The 20,731-nt window shown below is 51.5% G+C and overlaps 2 protein-coding genes across 2 annotated transcripts; both read right to left on the reverse strand.

The window, feature by feature from the left end:
- Positions 1 to 9,692: 9,692 nt before the first annotated feature.
- On the reverse strand, positions 9,693 to 11,407 carry Ifitm5 (interferon induced transmembrane protein 5). The gene is made up of 2 exons (XM_042665512.1): positions 11,216 to 11,407; positions 9,693 to 9,905 (listed from the first exon to the last, which is right to left on the reverse strand). Exons 1-2 carry the CDS (start codon positions 11,405 to 11,407, stop codon positions 9,693 to 9,695), a joined length of 405 nt encoding a protein of 134 aa, XP_042521446.1.
- Positions 11,408 to 17,266: 5,859 nt separating this feature from the next.
- LOC122095012 (interferon-induced transmembrane protein 1-like) lies at positions 17,267 to 18,297 on the reverse strand. The gene is made up of 2 exons (XM_042665538.1): positions 18,010 to 18,297; positions 17,267 to 17,572 (listed from the first exon to the last, which is right to left on the reverse strand). Exons 1-2 carry the CDS (start codon positions 18,199 to 18,201, stop codon positions 17,405 to 17,407), a joined length of 360 nt encoding a protein of 119 aa, XP_042521472.1. The 5' UTR covers positions 18,202 to 18,297; the 3' UTR covers positions 17,267 to 17,404.
- Positions 18,298 to 20,731: the final 2,434 nt, after the last annotated feature.

Raw genomic sequence — 20,731 nt, forward strand, 5'->3', positions numbered from 1 at the left:
ATAGTTAACTTATGACAACTACACAGACCTTTTCTCCGGCTACAGCAGTGTAGCTTGTTTAGTGAAAGACCCCAGACTCACTGGGATACTTTCTTCAACGGGAGGGCACCCCAAGGACCAAGACTCCAAACCAGCAGATGCAACAAGCAAGAGGAGTTTATTCAGCATTTGCGCAAACGGTCTCTCTGCCTCGGCAAGGGAGAGAGCCCTGAGCAGAGGTTACAGGCATTTTTAAAGACAAAAACCACAGGATTAGGGCTGGGAAAATGGCTCAGTGGTAGAGCGCTTGCCTTGCATGCATGAGGCCCTGAGTTCGATTCCTCAGCACCACATAAGCAAAAAGAAAAAAAATGCCGGAAGTGGCGCTGTGGCTCAAGTGGTAGAGCGCTAGCCTTGAGCTGAAGAGCTGAGGGACAGCACCCAGGCCCAGAGTTCAGGCCCCACGACCGGACCCAAAAACAAAAAAAACCACAGGATTAGCATATGACACCAGGTGCCCCGGGATTGGTCCATTTATAAGTCACTGTGTACTCCAGCAATCATTTTGCTACGCGGGAAACTTTGTAACACTGTCGTAAACTGGTTGGCTCAGGGCGAATCTAGGGGGAGCGGTCACCCTGGAGGGGAGTTCACATAGTTACAGGCTTGTGATTGGTTGACGTTTGACCTAGTTTGCTGGACTCACCAGATGGTCCTTATCTTTGGTCCCATTTGGGGAATTTTTTAAACAGGAACTTAGAAGAACATACTCTTTTGTTCTTTATCTATGTCTGCAGACCTTGTCCCAGGGCCTGCATCTGGACTCTGAAACTTTTTAACTTATTTCTGGGAGGGGAAGGGTCAGTGTTAGCGTAAGCAGGTTTACAGAAGCAGAATTAGCAGTTAGCATATTGTAAAATGGACATAGCCCCAATTTTAATCTTTCATTTAGCACTCTGGTTTGTAAAAGCATCTTCCTAGATGGCTTAGGAATGTGATCTCGAATGATCCCAACAATGCCTAAGTTACCTTTGCAGGCCTTTAGACAGATGTCAATAGAAACACATTTTCAGGTTTACAAACTTTTTTTTTGAGCAGATGAACTTTATGTAACTAGTGTCAGCTCAATTAGAGCTGCCAATTTGAGCTTTTGGCACATAAAGGAGTTGAGATTTAAACTATCCCCCACATTTTATAACATTGGCTTTTTACTATCATAGAGGACTGGCAAGTTCCTGTCCCTTACAAGGTAGATAGTCATGGACATTAGGCATGCTTTTAAACTCTTCCCATGACCTCCCGGCTCTGACCAGTTTTGAAGGGCCATGCACAAATGACTCTAGGATCTGACATTTCTGCCATCCAAGCAGTACAGTAGCTTACTGCCTCTGGACGCTCCTCCATTGCTTTTGTCCCAGGAGTGTCTTCTCCACATTGGGATAAATGCCTTGGCATTTCCCTTTAGCTGGTCGCTGGACTTGAACTCGGGCCTGAGCACTGTCCCTCAGCTCTCCAGCTCAAGGCTAGCACTCTGCCACTTTGAGTCCCAAAGCAACTCTGCTTGCTCTTTCAGCACTCTGCTGGCTGAGTAGAGGTGACAGTCTCACAGGGACCTTTTCCTGCCTGGGCTGGCTTTGAACCAGTTTGCAGATCAATGAGTCTTATAAAAGGCCACCTTACTCCAATTAAAAGCAACAAGGTGGTCAACATAGAAGTAGCTTTTAAGCATGCTCTTACCTGAAACTTATTAAGAGTCAAAGTTACATCTGACAAACTTGTAAGAATTTTCTGTGCTTTGCTCTGGACTTTGCTGGAAACTTAAAAAAAACAACCTATAAGAGCAAACTGGAATAGCAATTATTTTGGTAATCCTAATTTTTCTCTGTGCACATTGAAGCCAATGTTAAAAACAACTTTACCTTTAAACTTTATATCCAAAAATCCATTTTTTATTTTTTTAAGTCTCCTATTAATCTTTTTTTTTTATTGTATACCTTAGTTTTTATTTGCATTTTGAAAAGATCCCTTGAAATCTTGAGGCCAAGTGTCACTCATTGCCTCTTGGCTGCTTGTTTTAAAACAGACACACATTAAGATTTTTAAACTCAAATGACAATTTTTTTAATGCAAAAATAACAATCATCATAACTAAACCAAAAAGTTAGACTTAGCGTCTCTATGACTTTTAAAAACATCCTAATTGTAAAACATTAAAAGCAAGCCACATTATACAAATAACTTTTTAACCCTCTTTTTAAGGCCTTTTTAATTTTAATGTTAACACATCCAAGGGGAAGTTTTAGCAATATTAATCAGATCATCACATCACTCATTTTAACCATCATGTTTTTAGTGTCTATCTGCAGGGAAAAGAGAGAACAAAGATGGGCCACTCAGCCCCTTCTATGGAATGGGCACACACCCAATCCGACTCTAGGGTTAGACGAACTGCGTTTGTGCCAGCTTGCCCCCTTTCGCCCTGTGTGGACTCCTCCCAGGGCCTGTCCCACCATGCATGACCAGCTGAAGTGTACTTCTGCCTGTACACCCCTTACCCCTAAAGACAGGTCTTCTGTTGGTTTCTAAGTTTTTCCCCCTGTCTCTTCTCTTGGTTCTTGAATGAAATACACAGTTGTAAACAAAACAGGTACTGTCTTTGACAGTGTTAAACTAACCTTTACATTTAAATTTTTAATATTTATTTCCAAATTTTAGCCAAGGGAACTAGATCCCAAACAGCCAATGTATTTTTGTTACGCCAGATAACTTGATTACAGCATAAACAGTCTTAATGTATTTTAAAATATTAGTTTTTTAAAATACCAGATTTTTTAAATTAGCAAGTTAAAGAATCTTTAAAAAGCCATTTAAAACAATGTGAAGATTTTTTAAAATTTTTGGTAATGTCCAAACCTCATAACCTTTTGAATTTTAAATTTAAACTCACCCAATTGTTACAGCATGCTGACAATTCTTATCTTTGAACACGTTTACAGACACACACAAAACACTCACACAGATCTTAAAGCACGCAAAAATGAAAATCAGTCCTACTACACCTTTTAAAGTCTTTAAACAAAAATTTAAGACAGTATTTCTTTTAAACTAGGTACCTTTGTTGGGCTTTATTTTCCCAGAGCTTGTTTGTCTAGCAAGGCAATTCACTAATTAGTCTTTTGAATCCCTTCTGTTGGAGGAGGATTGGGGGAGGGGGTCACCTAAAACTAAACTGGCCAGATGTTTTTAATCCAATTTTAGACAAGAGCACTTTACAAATTGTTACATTGTCAGGACTAGCTGAAAAAGTCCAAACTAGTCACACAGCCTTCTACACCCTCCCTGCTGGCAGCCTCCACAAGGAGAAAATGCAGCCTGAGGCTTGAAGGGAACCAAACTAGCCCAATAACCTTCCATGCCTCACAGGGAGGGTGGGCATAGCAGGTCTGTGACCGAGCCCAGCTGGAACTTTTATTCCCCCAGAGATGTTTAAATAAATAACGAAAACACAGATAAACACAAAAACCAAGAATCCACATTTAAAACTGGTACCAATTCTAAAACAGAACTAGACAAGAACTGAAGGCTGAGTTGGGGACTAATGGGCCCCAGTTTATCCCTACCAGAACTCTGTGCTGCTCCCACTCAGCAAGCTGAATCCAGAGTCTGCTGAGTGAGCCTGCCACACTCACCCAGAGCTTCCCTACCCCAGAAAACATAAAACAAACACACACACTAAAGTTAACAAGACAAACAAGTGGCCACAAAGACAAAATCAAGTCTCAGTGAATGGGGCGACATCTCACCACCATTCACTTACCAGGGGACTCAAACCCCCTACTCACCTCCGGAGGATTTTTCTTTTAGATTTCTGCAAACGTTGACCCAGGGGCCTTCCAAGGCGGAAGAGAATTCCCAGTCATCTTGGGGCAAGGGACAAAAGTCCCTAGCGGCCATCCCCTCAGACTGACAGGTTCTCCCCCACGCTCAGACCCCCCGAGCCAAGGCCCGAGGCTGAGATCTAACTGGGGCCACTCACAGGTGGTCAGTGGCAATTTCATAATTGACAAACAAGCAAGTTCCTAAAACCTGACAATCTGGGCTCGGGCTGTAACTTCCAGCGATCTAAAGTCAGACTTAAGGGCGTTGTTAGTTGTTGCCCCATCCCTTTAAGGACAACAAAACAAGCAACAAAGACAATTAACACTAAACAGAAACAGACGAAACCAGACAGGCGCTGCGTGGCAGTCAAATGGCTGCAAACAGAAAAAGCAACTTCAGATGGGAGTGGCCGACCACGGCTAAACTCCCCGGGAAGGAGAGAAGTTTCACGTTCCCCCCTTCCTCCAGTTCCCGGGAAGGAGAGAGATTCCACGTTCCCTCCTTCCTCCACAACTCAGGGCACATCTGCCCGAGCCGGGCCAGGGGTCTCAGGGCACGTCTGCCTCCCCTACTGGCCTCAATACAGGTCCTGTACAGGCACTTTCCTTCGGATCCCAGAATGAAGAAAGCAGAACAGAGATAACAAACATGGAAGCGAAACGCAAGAACTCTATCTTACCTCCAACTGGTCTTGGAATTTGGGTCTGGGGGCGCCGTGATCCCGGACGAGCCCCCAACTGAAAGACCCCAGATTTCTGGGATACTTTCGTCTGTGGGAAGGCGCCCCAGAAACCAAGACTCCAAACCAGCAGATGCAACAAGCAAGAGGAATTTATTCAGCGTTTGCGCAAACGGACTCTCTGCCCCAGTCAGTCAGAATGCCCCGGGCAGCCGTTACAAGCATTTTTAAAGGCAAAACCAAAGGATTAGCATAACACACCAGGTGCTCTGGGATTGGCCCAATTTAAAAATCACATGTACTCCAGCAATCATTTTGCTACATGGGAAATTTTGTAACACTGTCGTAAACTGGTTGGCTTAGGGCAAATCTAGGGGGAGCGGTCACCCTGGAGGGGAGTTCACATAGTTACAGGCTTGTGATTGGTTGACATTAGACCTAGTTTGCTGGACTCGCCAGATGGTCCTTATCTTGAGTCCCATTTGGGGAATTTCCAAACAGGAACTTAGAAGAACATACTCGTTTGTTCTTTATCTACGGCTACAGACCTTGTCCCAGGACCTGCGTCTGGACTCTGAAACTTTTTACTTATTTTCAGGGAGGGGAAGGGTCAGTGCTAGCGCAAGCAAGTTTACAGAAGCAAACTCAGCAGTTAGCGATTGTAAAATGTAACTCTAATTTTTAATCTTTCACACACATACAGGAAAGACGTATTAGTCTGTGGGCAGCACTGGAGCGAGGGATCTAAGCATCCGTATCTCCCAAGACCTGTCTCCCTCTGCCTTTTTCTGTAGGAGAATGTGTAGGGCCTGCCATCAGAGATCTAAGAGGAGAGTTCTTGTGAAACCCTATGAAGAGTGTCAGGGGTAGAGTATAGGAACCACCAGGCAGCATCCCAGGGCTGAGGTTCATAGGTAGCACTTCTCCACCCAGGAGCTCAGGGGATTATGGGTAGCACTTCTCCACCCAGGAGCTCAGGGGATTATGGGTAACACTTCTCCACCCAGGAGCTCAGGGGATTATGGGTAGCACTTCTCCACCCAGGAGCTCAGGGGATTATGGGTAGCACTTCTCCACCCAGGAGCTCAGGGGATTATGGGTAACACTTCTCCACCCAGGAGCTCAGGGGATTATGGGTAGCACTTCTCCACCCAGGAGCTCAGGGGATTATGGGTAGCACTTCTCCACCCAGGAGCTCAGGGGATTATGGGTAGCACTTCTCCACCCAGGAGCTCAGGGGATTATGGGTAGCACTTCTCCACCCAGGAGCTCAGGGGATTATGGGTAGCACTTCTCCACCCAGGAGCTCAGGGGATTATGGGTAGCACTTCTCCACCCAGGAGCTCAGGGGATTATGGGTAACACTTCTCCACCCAGGAGCTCAGGGGATTATGGGTAGCACTTCTCCACCCAGGAGCTCAGGGGATTATGGGTAGCACTTCTCCACCCAGGAGCTCAGGGGATTATGGGTAGCACTTCTCCACCCAGGAGCTCAGGGGATTATGGGTAGCACTTCTCCACCCAGGAGCTCAGGGGATTATGGGTAGCACTTCTCCACCCAGGAGCTCAGGGGATTATGGGTAGCACTTCTCCACCCAGGAGCTCAGGGGATTATGGGTAGCACTTCTCCACCCAGGAGCTGAGGGGATTATGGGTAGCACTTCTCCACCCAGGAGCTCAGGGGATTATGGGTAGCACTTCTCCACCCAGGAGCTGAGGGGATTATGGGTAACACTTCTCCACCCAGGAGCTGAGGGGATTATGGGTAGCACTTCTCCACCCAGGAGCTGAGGGGATTATGGGTAGCACTTCTCCACCCAGGAGCTCAGGGGATTATGGGTAACACTTATCCACCCAGGAGCTCAGGGGATTATGGGTAACACTTCTCCATCCAGGAGCTGAGGGGATTATGGGTAACACTTCTCCACCCAGGAGCTCAGGGGATTATGGGTAGCACTTCTCCACCCAGGAGCTGAGGGGATTATGGGTAACACTTCTCCACCCAGGAGCTCAGGGGATTATGGGTAGCACTTCTCCACCCAGGAGCTGAGGGATTATGGGTAGCACTTCTCCACCCAGGAGCTCAGGGGATTATGGGTAATACTTCTCCACCCAGGAGCTCAGGGGATTATGGGTAGCACTTCTCCATCCAGGAGCTCAGGGGATTATGGGTAGCACTTCTCCACCCAGGAGCTGAGGGGATTATGGGTAATACTTCTCCATCCAGGAGCTCAGGGGATTATGGGTAGCACTTCTCCACCCAGGAGCTCAGGGGATTATGGGTAACACTTCTCCACCCAGGAGCTCAGGGGATTATGGGTAGCACTTCTCCATCCAGGAGCTGAGGGGATTATGGGTAACACTTCTCCACCCAGGAGCTCAGGGGATTATGGGTAACACTTCTCCACCCAGGAGCTCAGGGGATTATGGGTAACACTTCTCCACCCAGGAGCTCAGGGGATTATGGGTAACACTTCTCCACCCAGGAGCTCAGGGGATTATGGGTAATACTTCTCCACCCAGGAGCTCAGGGGATTATGGGTAGCACTTCTCCATCCAGGAGCTCAGGGGATTATGGGTAACACTTCTCCACCCAGGAGCTCAGGGGATTATGGGTAGCACTTCTCCACCCAGGAGCTCAGGGGATTATGGGTAATACTTCTCCATCCAGGAGCTCAGGGGATTATGGGTAGCACTTCTCCACCCAGGAGCTCAGGGGATTATGGGTAGCACTTCTCCACCCAGGAGCTCAGGGGATTATGGGTAGCACTTCTCCACCCAGGAGCTCAGGGGATTATGGGTAACACTTCTCCACCCAGGAGCTCAGGGGATTATGGGTAACACTTCTCCACCCAGGAGCTCAGGGGATTATGGGTAACACTTCTCCACCCAGGAGCTGAGGGGATTATGGGTAGCACTTCTCCACCCAGGAGCTCAGGGGATTATGGGTAACACTTCTCCATCCAGGAGCTGAGGGATTATGGGTAATACTTCTCCACCCAGGAGCTGAGGGATTATGGGAAACATTTCTCCACCCAGGAGCTGAGGGATTATGGGAAACATTTCTCCACCCAGGAGCTGAGGGATTATGGGAAACATTTCTCCACCCAGGAGCTGAGGGATTATGGGAAACATTTCTCCACCCAGGAGCTGAGGGATTATGGGTAACACTTCTCCATCCAGGAGCTGAGGGGATTATGGGTAATGCTTCTCCATCCAGGAGCTGAGGGGATTATGGGAAACACTTCTCCATTCAGGAGCTGAGGGATTATGGGTAACACTTCTCCACCCAGGAGCTGAGGGATTATGGGTAACACTTCTCCACCCAGGAGCTCAGGGGATTATGGGTAACACTTCTCCATCCAGGAGCTGAGGGGATTATGGGTAATACTTCTCCACCCAGGAGCTGAGGGGATTATGGGTAATACTTCTCCACCCAGGAGCTCAGGGGATTATGGGTAACACTTCTCCATCCAGGAGCTGAGGGGATTATGGGTAATACTTCTCCACCCAGGAGCTCAGGGGATTATGGGTAACACTTCTCCATCCAGGAACTGAGGGATTATGGGTAACACTCTCCACACAGGAGCTGAGGGATTATGGGAAACACTTCTCCACCCGGGAGCTGAGGGATTATGGGAAACACTTCTCCACCCGGGAGCTGAGGGATTATGGGTAACACTTCTCCATCCAGGAGCTGAGGGATTATGGGTAGCACTTCTCCACCCGGGAGCTGAGGGATTATGGAAACACTTCTCCACCTGGGAGCTGAGGGGATTATGGGTAACACTTCCTCCTGGTGACCACACGCTCTGTCTTCCATATCTAACCACAGACCCGACAATCCTGCCCCGTTGTGCACTGTTGGGGGAAGGTGTACCCAGCAACCTATGGCTCAGAGTCCGCACACTGATCCACATGCAGCTCCCCTCTGCCCCCTCCCTGGACCATCCCCAGGCCCAGCACAGACCCGCGACACCTGTATCTGCAGTGGCTGCCTCGGCTCAGAATCTTCAGCATGGGGCTCAACCGATGGCTGCGAGCATTTCATAGGATGGGTGGTGAGAGGTCTCCAAGCACAGTAACCATGCAAGACCCTTGCACCAGCGCAGAGAGAGGTGGCCCGCAAAGGCGCCCCAGGAATGGGGGAGGGACCCTAGGTAGAGTGCTCAAACCCTTGATCCATCTCTTGGGTAGGGTCCTGCAGTTAGCCTTCCCTGTCATTGGCCCAGCCCCACGGTGGGGGCAGGGCGGAGGCATACCCCTGCTGCTCCCTCGTCCATTTGCAGGGCTTTGGTTGCGGGCCAAGGGAGCTATGTGATGCACAGGACGTGACCTAGCACAAGAGCATCCTGCACTGGTGGCTCACCTGTCACCTTACCCACTGACAGCCTCTGCACAGGTGTGGGAGAGAGGCAGGCTGTGTATGGGGTCAGTGACATGGAGGACGGTGTGACCACGTGTCCAGAGCCAGGCCCTGGCAGCAAACAGCCCCCACCTACCTTCCTCTTGGCCTTCTCTGGGTTGGGAATGAAAAAAGACTCCCACAGAACCGATTTCTCAAAATTCAGGGGCTTACGTTCTGACAGCCAAGGAGGAGGACAGCACTTGACTTGTGAGGGACAGGACACACAGCAACATGTACAGATGTGGCCTGGGCCACACCCTCCCATGTTCGGGAACACAGGCCACCAAACCGCAGGGCGGCAGGGATCAAAGGCCAGCATTCCAAAGCATCATCCTAAAATACCCAGATGCCTCCACCCTAGAACCACAGGCTGCCCTGGAGCCCAGGAAAGGCGACAGTAAGGGGCAACAAATACAGAGCAAAGGGTTGGTTGAAGTATTTGGCTGTGGTCTCTCTCCCCCTCCTCCCCACCATTGCAGCCATGAAGGAGACTCGAGGTACTTCTGGAACCAGGAATATTTAATGGTGAACCGAGGGTAAGCCTGGTGAGTAGGAAGAAAGGGGCAGAGTTAGGTACCGGGAAAGGAGAGCAGGGTCTAAACGGGTAGGCATTGGATGCTGTGGTTGGACAAGGGGGCCCTGTGGTCACAGGGAGGAGGGAATCAAGGCTGTATAGTAGGGTCCAGGGAGCTGGTGCTGAGCCCCTGGGGTCAGCGTCCTCAAGTAGGACAGGAGAGGCTCATCCTGTCAGTCATAGTCTCCATCGTCGAACTTGGTGCTGAAGAAGGCTGCAGAGTCCTTGGCCAGCTGGGACAGGTGTAGGGCGCCGGTCACCACCAGCCCCAGGAGCAGAAGAGGGGGCACCAGGGACCACATGGCAGCCAGGATGTTGTAGCATTTGGCTTTGGAGCCGTAGCGCTGTGCAGCCTCCAGGTCCCCCGCCACCTTCTGGTCTCGGGCCTGCGAGCAGCAGTGGGACCAGATGTTCACACGCCCACCACATCTGAGGAGGCAGGACCCCCCCAGCACACGAAAGATCCAGACTGCACCCAGAGCCTGGACGGCACTGTGAGTGCCTCTTCCGCTGTCTCCAGCCACACAAAGCCCTGGATGGTGCCTTGAGGCGAGCAGCCGCCGGCCCACATGGAGGCTGCAGGGTGCTGTGCCTCTGGCCTGGCAGTGCACTTGCGGCCATCCCGATTTAGAATAAGGCCCAGCCCTCTGTTTGGGGGAGCCCTCTGGGGAGAGGACCCCAGCCCTCTGTTTGGGGGAGCCCTCTAGGGAGAGGACCCCAGCCCTCTGTGGGGGGTAGTACTCTGGGGAGAGGACCCCAGCCCTCTGTGGGGGTAGTACTCTGGGGAGAGGACCCCAGCCCTCTGTGGGGGTAGTACTCTGAGGAGAGGACCCCAGCCCTCTGTGGGGGGAGCCCTCTGGGGAGAGGACCCCAGCCCTCTGTGGGGGGAGCCCTCTGGGGAGAGGACCCCAGCCCTCTGTGGGGGGAGCCCTCTGGGGAGAGGACCCCAGCCCTCTGTGGGGGGAGCCCTCTGGGGAGAGGACCCCAGCCCTCTGTGGGGGTAGTACTCTGGGGAGAGGACCCCAGCCCTCTGTGGGGGGAGCCCTCTGGGGAGAGGACCCCAGCCCTCTGTGGGGGGAGCCCTCTGGGGAGAGGACCCCAGCCCTCTGTGGGGGAAGTACTCTGGGGACAGGACCCCAGCCCTCTGTGGGGGGTAGTACTCTGGGGACAGGACCCCAGCCCTCTGTGGGGGGTAGTACTCTGAGGAGAGGACCCCAGCCCTCTGTGGGGTAGTACTCTGGGGAGAGGACCCCAGCCCTCTGTGGGGGGAGCCCTCTGGGGAGAGGACCCCAGCCCTCTGTGGGGGGAGCCCTCTGGGGAGAGGACCCCAGCCCTCTGTGGGGGTAGTACTCTGGGGAGAGGACCCCAGCCCTCTGTGGGGGGTAGTACTCTGGGGAGAGGACCCCAGCCCTCTGTGGGGGGAGCCCTCTGGGGAGAGGACCCCAGCTCCACTCAGGACCAGAAGCCCAGGTGAGCCGTCACAGTGTGTGAAGAAGGCCCTGTGAGCAGCCACTGCGGACTCCACCCTCTAACATTACACACACACCCTACAAGCACACCTCTTCATGCTCAGGCCTTTCTGTTCTATGAACAAACCTCGTGGCCTCCAGGTTTGTGAGGAACCCTGTCTCTGGCCATGCCAATAGGGTCCCCTTCCCCGGTGGCCCCAGGGAGCCCCCCCACAACCCTCACCCACCTTGACAGAGTGCACAAGTGCCAGGAAACCAAGACAGCACAGGTTCAGGTAGAGTGTGCTGAAGACTGACCAGATCAGATGGTCTCGAGGTGGGGGACAGGATGCTGTCAGCGAGAGGGCTACGTCGGCAGCACCATCAGCCTTGCGGGAAGCTGGGGGCCGGGGGTCCTCACGAGGGTATGATGTGTCCATGGGTTCCAGTGCCGTCTTCCTCACTCAAACTCCCAGTCCAGGGGAGGCATCCGGCCTGCTTATAGCCTCACAGCCTCCTTCCCTGGCAGGCCAGCTCTGCCTGCTATATATAACACAAATTACAGCTTGGAGTGAGTGGACCAATGCGGCCCGCCCTCGAAAACCAGTGTCTCCCACCCCTCCCTGGGGAGACCCCATCAAAAGAAGCCGTGGCCCATGCACGGCGGCCTCAGACCACCCAATAAAGCCCCCTGACCTGGCCAGGGGACCCCCCACACATAGAAGGCTGATGGCTGAGGACTTCTCCCAGATCAGCTTCAGTTTGTGAGTGGGCACACAGGTCGAGTACCTGGCAGAGCAGCCTCAAACTGGGAGGCAGGAAGAGGGAGAGGCTGGGGGTCACCGTACCCTCCAATGCACATCCCAGTGAAGAAGGGATGCGTGTGAGAGCCCCCAAAAGCCAAGCTGTGAGACCAGGAAGGATTGGGAAGTGGAACTCAGAACACTGAGAGTTTCCTGGGAAGGTTGGATCAGTCCTGGCTGGATGGGAATTCAGAGTTCTATCCTGAGTATAGGCTAATCTCATACCAAGCTTTCTGAGAACTTTGGGATAGACAAAAAGCTATGTGAATTGTAAGCCATTTGCTGCTTACACTTTCTTCTTAAGATAAAAAAGCTATTTATCACTTAAATAAGATTATACCGCGTGACCCTGCCTGTGACTTCAGGGATACTGTGATCTCATTTTCTGCACGTGTGCCCCTCTACCCTACTCAATAAGTGCCCTGTAAACTGGGTGCAGGCCGCCTGAAGCTGGCAGCGGCTTCAGTCCCCTGGCTCCCCAAACCTCAGTTCCATGGTCCCGGATCTGTTAATGCCTTAGCCCCAGCTGCATGGGTCTAACTAGCACCATCTTGGCTACATGGTGGATAAGGAATTGGATTTAACAGGTGCCATCTTGTCTTTATGGTGGAGAAAGGGGAAGCCCCACCTCCCAGGGTGTGGGGATGTGTGGTAATCCACCGTGACCAGGTAGTATCGGAGACGGGAACTGGCTGTGGACTGTGGTGTGGGGGGCACCAGGGGATCTGAAGTGTTCCACCAGCTTCAGATACTGGAGGTCCCGCTAACAAGTGTATTTATTGAGTTTAGTACCGGGGAGTATGTGAAGGAAGTATGGTACCATATCTTTGCAGATACAAACACCAACATGTGACTTGATTTTGTGTACAAGTGATAACTGACTTCCTTATCTTAGGAAGTGGCAGTTTTCACAAGCTTTTATCTGACATCAGGCTCCCAGACAGCTCACATTTCAGGTAGAAATCTGAATCTCTGCTAAGCCAGGATTGTTTGATCTTTCCAGGGCAACCTCCAGCATTCTGAGAGTCTTGTCAGAGAATGGCATTCCCATTCTCTTTCCCTGTCAGACCTCACAGTTCGGTTTCTAGATTCCCACGGTGTGCCTGAATTCCTGGAGGCAGGGTTAGGGACTTGGACAATAGGTTACTGGACCTGTCAGTCCTGTGCCTTGAACTTGGGAGACTCCTGGGTTTCCTGTGACCCTGCTCCCTGCCCCTGCCCCTCGTTAGGCCCAAACCAGCTCAGCCACCAGGACGCCATGCTTCATGCTCACGAGCTTCCGTGTCTCCTGGCTCTCCTCAGTCAGCATGGCGTCCCCCTTCAGCTCTCCGCTGGGGTGGATCTGGGTTGTTGGCATTGTTTTTCTGCTCTTACTTTTCTCTCCTGCTCTCATGGCTCAGTTTTCTAACAGTGTTAAGTGTATTTGAGGGGCTGTAGGCCTTTGTGACAGGAGTCTACCTGCATTCGCCAGCTCTCCACTAAAGACTCCCAATTCAACCTCTCCCAACGTAGCTTCTCTGTTTCTCACAATCAAGTTACCTTACGACATTTGGAGGCCAGCAGGATCCCAGTGCCAAGGAGCGCATCTGGGCTCTGTGAGTCACAGGCAAATGGCCTCAGGGATCCAGGCTGCCGGAGTACAGGAGACTCTGTAGGGCAAACACCACTTGATCTTCCACCACTTCAACAGACAGGCTCCTGGACACCAGACATGCCACTAACTCTTTTTGGAGTTTGGAGTCACTCAGGAGACCTCCAGAGTAAGTGTCTGTCTGTTGTCTGTTAGTATGTTTTTTCTTATTCTGGGGATTGATCTGTCTGAAAATGGAGAGGTAAGAGAAGCGTACATGCTCAAGACCCACCCTCTGTCCCCCCCATGCTGATGAGGTGGGGTGCTGGTTTGTTGAGTAGGAAGGACCCACTCTCATACTACACTGTAGAGAGTTCTGGTTAGGCCTGAGCCGAGGGCCCACTAGGCCCCAACTCAGCCTTCGGTTTTGTCTGTCTTGGTAATATGGATTCTTGCTTTCTGTGTCTTGGCTCTTCATTTAGCCATATAGCATCTGGCTAAAGCTGCAGCCTGCTCAGCATCACAATTGGATGTTGGAGGTAGAGTATGGGAGGCTTCAGTCCTGGTTCTTAGAATTGGAATTGTACAGTGCTCTTGTTCAGCCAACCAGGTAGGCTAAGAGATTAGCTTCAGGTAACCCCTCCCTTCCTCCATCTGAAGATATTCTAAGGTCCATTGGTATGCTAACATACCTTGCTAACACAAGCAAGCCCTGGAAAAATGGGGCTGTGGGATGCTAAGGTGAGTTGGTAATTTGTTAGCAAAGTTTTGTTTTAAATCTTGGTCATCTGTAAGAGATTCTACTTGTTCTTGGCAAAAAAAAAAAAAAAAAAATCCCTTGCCACTGAAATTCCAGAAAATGTACAGCCCATATTCATTTTGTGTGCTATAAGATTTTTGTGCAAAAATGTGTGTGTGAACATGTTCAAGAAAATCCGGTATGCATGTAGCTGTTAGCACTGTAATCAAGAGCTATCTGGCTTAGCAAAATTTAAATATCTTGAAGACTAGGATTTATTTCCCTCCACTGTTAAAATTTGGGGATAAGTATCAGATATTTGAGTATGAAGGTTTGTTTATCACTGTAAAAGACATTGTCATTTTGTTTGTCTAGAACTGTTTTGGATTTTATCTCAGTCAGAATCAAGAAAAAAAAAACGGGACATGGAAAACAGGATGAGCCAATGGGCCTGTCTTCAAGGGGTGAGGGTTGACCTGGCAAAAGTGCATCTTAGCCAGCCCACACATGGTGGGTGAGGCCCACACAGGGGTCCATTCGTGGGGAGGGTGGTCAGCTGGCACCAAGGTGTAGCACCCAACCCTAAGGAATCGGATGGACAATGCCCTATAGGATGGGCAGGAGGCCCGGCTTCACTCTGTCTCTTTTCTGGACATTGGAAACCTGATAGTAATGTGGGTGATAGGATTAGTAATCCTAAAACTGCCCCTACTGGGAAAGCTTTGAAGGAAGGTTAAAAAAAAGTTAATTTGTGATATTATTTGGCTTCAGTGCTATTTTTCAATCAGATGCATATTTGGAAAAAACAAAAGGGTACTGAAATTCCTTAATTTTGTTAAATCTGGATTCTTTGCATCATGCTGGTGTGCTTGTAATTCTTGTATTAAGAAAAACTGGCCGGGCTCCAGTGACTCACACCTGTAATCCTAGCTACTCAGGAGGCTGAGATCTGAGGACCACAGTTCAAAGCCAGCCCAGGCAGGAAAGTCCATGAGACTCTTATCTCCAATAAACCACTCAAAAACCGGAGGTGACTCTGTAGCTCAAGGAGTAGAGAGCTCTCGCCTTGAGCTGAAGAGCTGAGGGACAGCGCCCAGGCCCAGCGTTCAAGCTCCACGACCAACCAAAAAAAAAAAAGAAAAGAAAGAAAAACTGCCATTTGAGTGACTGGCTAGGGATGGAGAATTCCCGATCACTATTGTGTGTGGGGGCTACAGGCATGTATTTTCAAAACTGTACAGACAGAATTTGCTCAGAGAGATTGTTGTAGCTTAAATCAGTCATAAATCCAGCCACGAGAAAATAGAGAAGCCACATTTTGAGAGGTCAGATTTTGGAGTCTTTATTGGAACGCTAGTGGTCTGTCTGCAGGTGACCAACTACAAAGACCTATAGGCAGCAAGTAAACTTAACCCAGTTAGGAAACAGATCCATGAAGGCCATAGAGAGAAGAACGAACAAAACAATACCAGCAAACCAATTCAGCTCCAACTGGAGAGCTGGACTGGAATGCCATGGTGACCAGCAGCCAGGAGACAGGACAGGAACACAGAGACACGGGCCATGGCATCACCATCACGATGTCGGGGCTGGGCTGGGCCTAAACAGGGCCAGGGCCGGAGGCAGGGTCACAGGAAATTCCCAGTCCCGGGCACTGGACTGACAGGGCTAGTAACCTATCAGCCAGATGCCTGCCCTGCCTCCAGGAATTCAGGCATGCCCATCACCTGGGAGGTGGGACTTCCCCTTCCCCCACCAAGAAGACCCTACTATATACCAAGTGGCCAATATGGTGCGGGCCAGATCGGTCTCCCTACTTCAGGATGCTTGCAGATTTCAAGAATCTGAACATGTGGTGTCATCCGACCTCAGAGTGGCTTCAGACAGGGGTAGGACAGAGTGGTTCATACCGGGTGTTAAGTGGAAAGACTCCTGTTGCTGTCCCTGATGGCTGTACTCCCAACCTGGGTGTATTTGCTCTGCCAGAGACAGGCTGGCGGGAAGGTTTGGGGTCCTGACTCACACAGCCAGTGTCTGCAGGCCTGGTCTTGAGAAGCCTGGCCTGGCCAAAGTGCAACCATACTGGATATTAAGGCCATTTTGTAAAAAGACTTTTACTGCCATATGAGCTCAGGTTCCTGGAAAAACCACATGACTGCAACCACTCTGACCAGTAACTCCCGAGCAGCCGTCAATCAGTAACTAGCAGGAGAGTAAAGCTCCAGATGTGTCTTAGATAGCATGGTTAACATATTTTGCTGCTTAACGGCTTAGCCTGTACATTTTCGCCAATGAGATTTTACAAGACTCACTCATGAAATGTTAACCAATCAGGTAACCGCTAAGCTGGAAATCCTCTACCCTTGCAGTAACCACAGTAAAAACCCTGCTAAACTGGAAGTCAGGGCTCTCAGCTCTGAGCCACTGCATCGGTGACGGTTGTAAGTCCAGGCTGTCCTGTGCTTGCATTGGAATTGGCAACTTGGTGGTCTTCAGGGACCCTTATCTGGGCACAACAGGGGAGAGGTGGGCGCAGCGCAGGGGGGAGGGTGGGTCTGTGCCAGGACCCCAGCCCGGGGGTGGTCGTCAGCCAGCAATCCTCAGCTGTACCCAGCATATGTCACCGAGAGTCTGCTGCGGTCCGGCCGCAGAGCCAGGGACTCCCTGCCACCACTGCACACAGGGCCTGCCCACCCCAGGCCCCCGACATGTATCAGACATTGCCAGCATGGAGGGCGGCACCACCTGGGGCTCGGAGTCCATCCACCAGACCCCAGATGCACAGGCGAGGCCTGCAGAGCCCCAGGAATCCACGGAGACCCCAGATGCACAGGCAAGGCCTGCAGAGCCCCAGGAATCCACGAGACTTCCAGATGCACAGGAGAGGCTTGCAGAGCCCCAGGAATCCAGCTCTGCCTGGGCGCAGGAGAAGCAAGGAGTGAGATTTCACCACTCTAGGCAGGATGGTGCTGAGTGCCCACCCCAGGCTGGTGGCTCCTGGAGGTGCGGTCCTCTGTGCCCTTGAGGGTACCTGAGGGCATGGGGGCAGGAGGGCAGCCACAGAACCTCTGCCTAGAGCCGCAAAATACCAGAGAGAACACTGGTCAGCAGCGGCCTCCGCAGCCGGATGCTGCCCCAGGACACGCCCTGCCCCCTCACACAGGCTCCCCAGAGAAGTCATACCAACTCAGAAACGTGTGCTTTATTGAAACACCGCCCTCCCCCGCAGGTGGGGTGCAAGAGGACATGGCAGTGGGCCGTGGTGGGTTGGCAGATGGGGGGCTAGGTGAGGGGCCGGCCAAGGAGAGGAAAGGGCGGGGGTGGACTAGACGCCCATTCCTCTCAGGACTGCTGCAGCGTTAACGGCCAGCGTAATGATGAGGATGAGCGCGGCGAGGATGTTGATGATGAGGGCACAGACGTTCAGGATTCTGGCAGTAGAGGCGTAGGCCTGGGCCCCCACTATATCGCCCACCATCTTCCTGTCTCTAGACTGGAAGAGAGTGGATGGTTACGACCCCTAGAGCGGCAGGCGGAAGCCAGGCGCCCAGCGCTCCTGCCACTGCGGCTCCTCCATCCCTCCGTCCAGCACCCCCTCCACGCACCCAGCTGTCCCAGAGACCCCAGTGCCGGCTGCCCACACACCCAAAGGCCAAGCCCATGAGCCCACACAGCCCAGTGCCACCATCTGCAGACTGAATTGGGCTTCATGGAGAATTTGTCTAGGCTGAAAGCAGGCACCAACGTTGAGCCTAAGGGTCCATAGACAGCCTCACCCTGTTCCTGCCTGTGAAGAGTCAGCACGCACGCGCACACACACACACACACACACACACACACACACCGCAAGCGGTGCCCAGCACGTGGTACTTCTTGACCCCTGGTGCTCTTTGCACCACTGCTCCTTCCCACACCGAGTACCACACATACCTTCACAGAGTAGATGTAGGCGATGAAGCCCAGGCAGCAGGTGTTCATGAAGAGCGTGTTGAAGAAGGACCAGACCACATGGTCGGGCGTGGAGACTTCGCTGGGCATCTTGATCACAGTGGCTGTGGTCACCGTGGGGGCAGAGCCGGCGGGGGCGCCCAGCTCAGAGAGCTCATTCTGCCCCTTATCCATCTCCTGGCTATGAGAAGCACGCTGTGTTGAGAGGAAGAAGAGTGCACAAGTGTGCGTGGCAACGGGCAGGCGGGAACAGGATGGGTGCTGGGCTAGGACGGCCCTCCCTTGGCTCAGTGGCTTCCGATAGTTCTGCTTCCTGTACGCACATTGGTGAACTTAAGGCAAATCACAGGGCTGTACGTTGCAACAGGGAAGTCCATTCAAGCTCACTGATGTGAGGGTGGAGTTTGCAAAGATGGGCTTTAGTCACTCAAGAGATTAAATAGCAAGAGAAACCCACTGCACGAATGAGAGTAAGTGTAGTGATGTGGTTGCAACACCTTGGGCTTTGAGAGTGGATAACTTCTGTTTTAATATAAATTTGTTTAAATCAGTTTATATGATTTAATTTTTAAGAATCATTAGCACGTAATTTATAATTTGTAGCTCAAATGAAAAGGACAACTAGAATAGTGTTTAATATCAACTTCTAGAAAATATATAGAGAGAGATAGAGATAGATATAGAAGAAGAAGAAATGGGCTAGCAGATATCTACACAAAGGTCCCATTTCCATTTTGGAAGAAATGCACTATTTAGGGCAGCACAATGCTCAGGCCACCCAGCAGGAAAAGACAGCAGCACTCAGCCTTTCACCTGGAGTTTGAACTTCTGGCAGCCCCCAAAATACTTTGCTCATCGCACACACGTAGTTTTTGCAGATGTGTCAGAGGCATCTTCCACACAGTCTTGTTACACCTACCAGACATGAGGGGCTTTAACAGCTCTGACCCTGTCTGACCCGCCGGCTACCCCCGGCTCACCACCCTGACCCTGTCTGACCCACTGGCCACTCCGGCTCACAGCCGCAACCAGAGGCCAGGCAGGAATGTCTTCTCTTCATATTTGTTACACAACACTGCTGTGACCGTGGTTTGTTCTTTTGAGCACTCATTTTGTGTATGTGTGCTGGTACTGGGGCTTGACTGCAGGCTCCTACATAGCTAGAGTTACAGGGGTGAGCCACTGGAGCCCAGCTGCTCCATGCTTGTGACGGCCAGGGGGCTGCGTTCTCAGTGTCACAGGTTGAAATTTCCTTGAAGGGCCTTCTCTCCTTCTTATTTTGAGTTTTCCCACAGAGTTCCTCTTAGCATAAGACTTGCCAGGGCTGGAGAGGTGGTAGAGCACTTGCCTCCCATGCATGAGGCCTTGGGTTCTATTCCTCAGCACCACATACACAGAAAAGGCCAGAAGTGGTGTTGTAGCTCAAGTGGTAGAGCGCCAGCTTTGAGCTGAAGAGCTGAGGGACAAGTGCCCAGGCCCAGGGTTCAAGACCCACGACCGACAAACATAAAAATTAATAAATTAGTAATTTCTCTACCCCTGTGGGGGCAGCGTGCTCTTGATGGTGAGGTGTGGGCAGAGGAGGTGATGCAGGGTTTGGCTGGCGCTCAGGAACCTGTGACCTTCGAACGTCCTTCTCAGACTCCTCAGGAGCCAGAGTCCGAAGGGCTGCAACTGGGTGGGATTCTCGCTGGGCAGCAGCCCTGGGTGGAGGGGAACAGACTGCTCCTGAAGGCTTCTGCGCTGATGGATTCATTGCCGCCTGAAGGAAGCCCCACTCCGCAAGTCTGGTCGGCTCACGTGTGCAATCTTTACACAGTGGTGGGATCAGGAAGCTGATTCTGTTCCCTTCACTTAGTCAGCATTATTATAAACTAACTTAGTATCTCCATCAGGATATAAAAATTGTGTAAATAAAGCTGGACACTGGCGGCTCACGCCTGTAATCCTAGAAACTCAGGAGGCTGAGATCTAAGGATCGTGGTTCAAAGCCAGCCCAGGCAGGAAAGTCATCTCCAATTAACTACCAGAATGTTGGAAGTAGAGCTGCGGCTCAAGTGATAGAGTGCGAGCTTTGAGCAAAAAAAGGCCAGGCCCAGTGCCCAGGCCCTGAGTTCAGGCCTCAGTTCAGCCTGGTCCGCTGTTAGAGAGAAGTAATTGTGCCGGACACCTGACAGCAAGCTGAGGCTCAGAGCCCAGACGAAGCAAGTAACAATCGTACTCAAGGGCCACCCCGAGAGGCCTCCGCTCGCTAGCACCTTCCAGCAGACAGGATGTCCTTCGCTTACCCGGCTGGCCTGAGCTCCGCAGGACCTTCACCTCGCCGGTCCCTGGGAGCCCAGCCTCTCCTCCTCTTCCTGCCTCTCTGTGAAGGCTCTGCCAGGTGTCCCTCCCAGGCCCTGCAGGAATGGAGCCACCAGACCCCTGCCAGGAAACTCCAGAACCAAACTCCAAGGCAACCGATTCCAATATTTGTTATAACATGACACTGACAAGCGCAAGGATTTATATGTCTTTCTGTGCCTAGCCTACAGATTAAACCAGGCAATTCCGGTTTATTCAAGTCCACCTTGTATTAGGAAGGTGGTTCCAGCTTGGCTTTATTTTCTCAGTGTGTTAATGCTGTTCATGCAGCTCTATCGGAAGCCTGCTCCTCACCGCTGCATTGCCCAGCCTGTAGTGCCTTATCGCTGCACACCTGCCT

The sequence above is a fragment of the Dipodomys spectabilis genome, unplaced genomic scaffold (genome assembly GCF_019054845.1).
Source record: "Dipodomys spectabilis isolate Male_0828 unplaced genomic scaffold, ASM1905484v1 ptg000331l, whole genome shotgun sequence".
NCBI lineage: Eukaryota > Metazoa > Chordata > Mammalia > Rodentia > Heteromyidae > Dipodomys > Dipodomys spectabilis.

What these genes read in the sequence shown, in the direction of transcription:
- Ifitm5 (XM_042665512.1), bottom strand. Translation starts at nt 11,407, where the DNA reads ATGGACACATCATACCCTCGTGAGGACCCCCGGCCCCCAGCTTCCCGC. An exon ending in CACTTGTGCACTCTGTCAAG is followed by an intron (nt 9,906 to 11,215) that starts GTGGGTGAGGGT and finishes TGCTGCTCGCAG; the next exon opens with GCCCGAGACCAGAAGGTGGC.
- LOC122095012 (XM_042665538.1), bottom strand. Translation starts at nt 18,201, where the DNA reads ATGGATAAGGGGCAGAATGAGCTCTCTGAGCTGGGCGCCCCCGCCGGC. An exon ending in CCTACATCTACTCTGTGAAG is followed by an intron (nt 17,573 to 18,009) that starts GTATGTGTGGTA and finishes ACTCTCTTCCAG; the next exon opens with TCTAGAGACAGGAAGATGGT.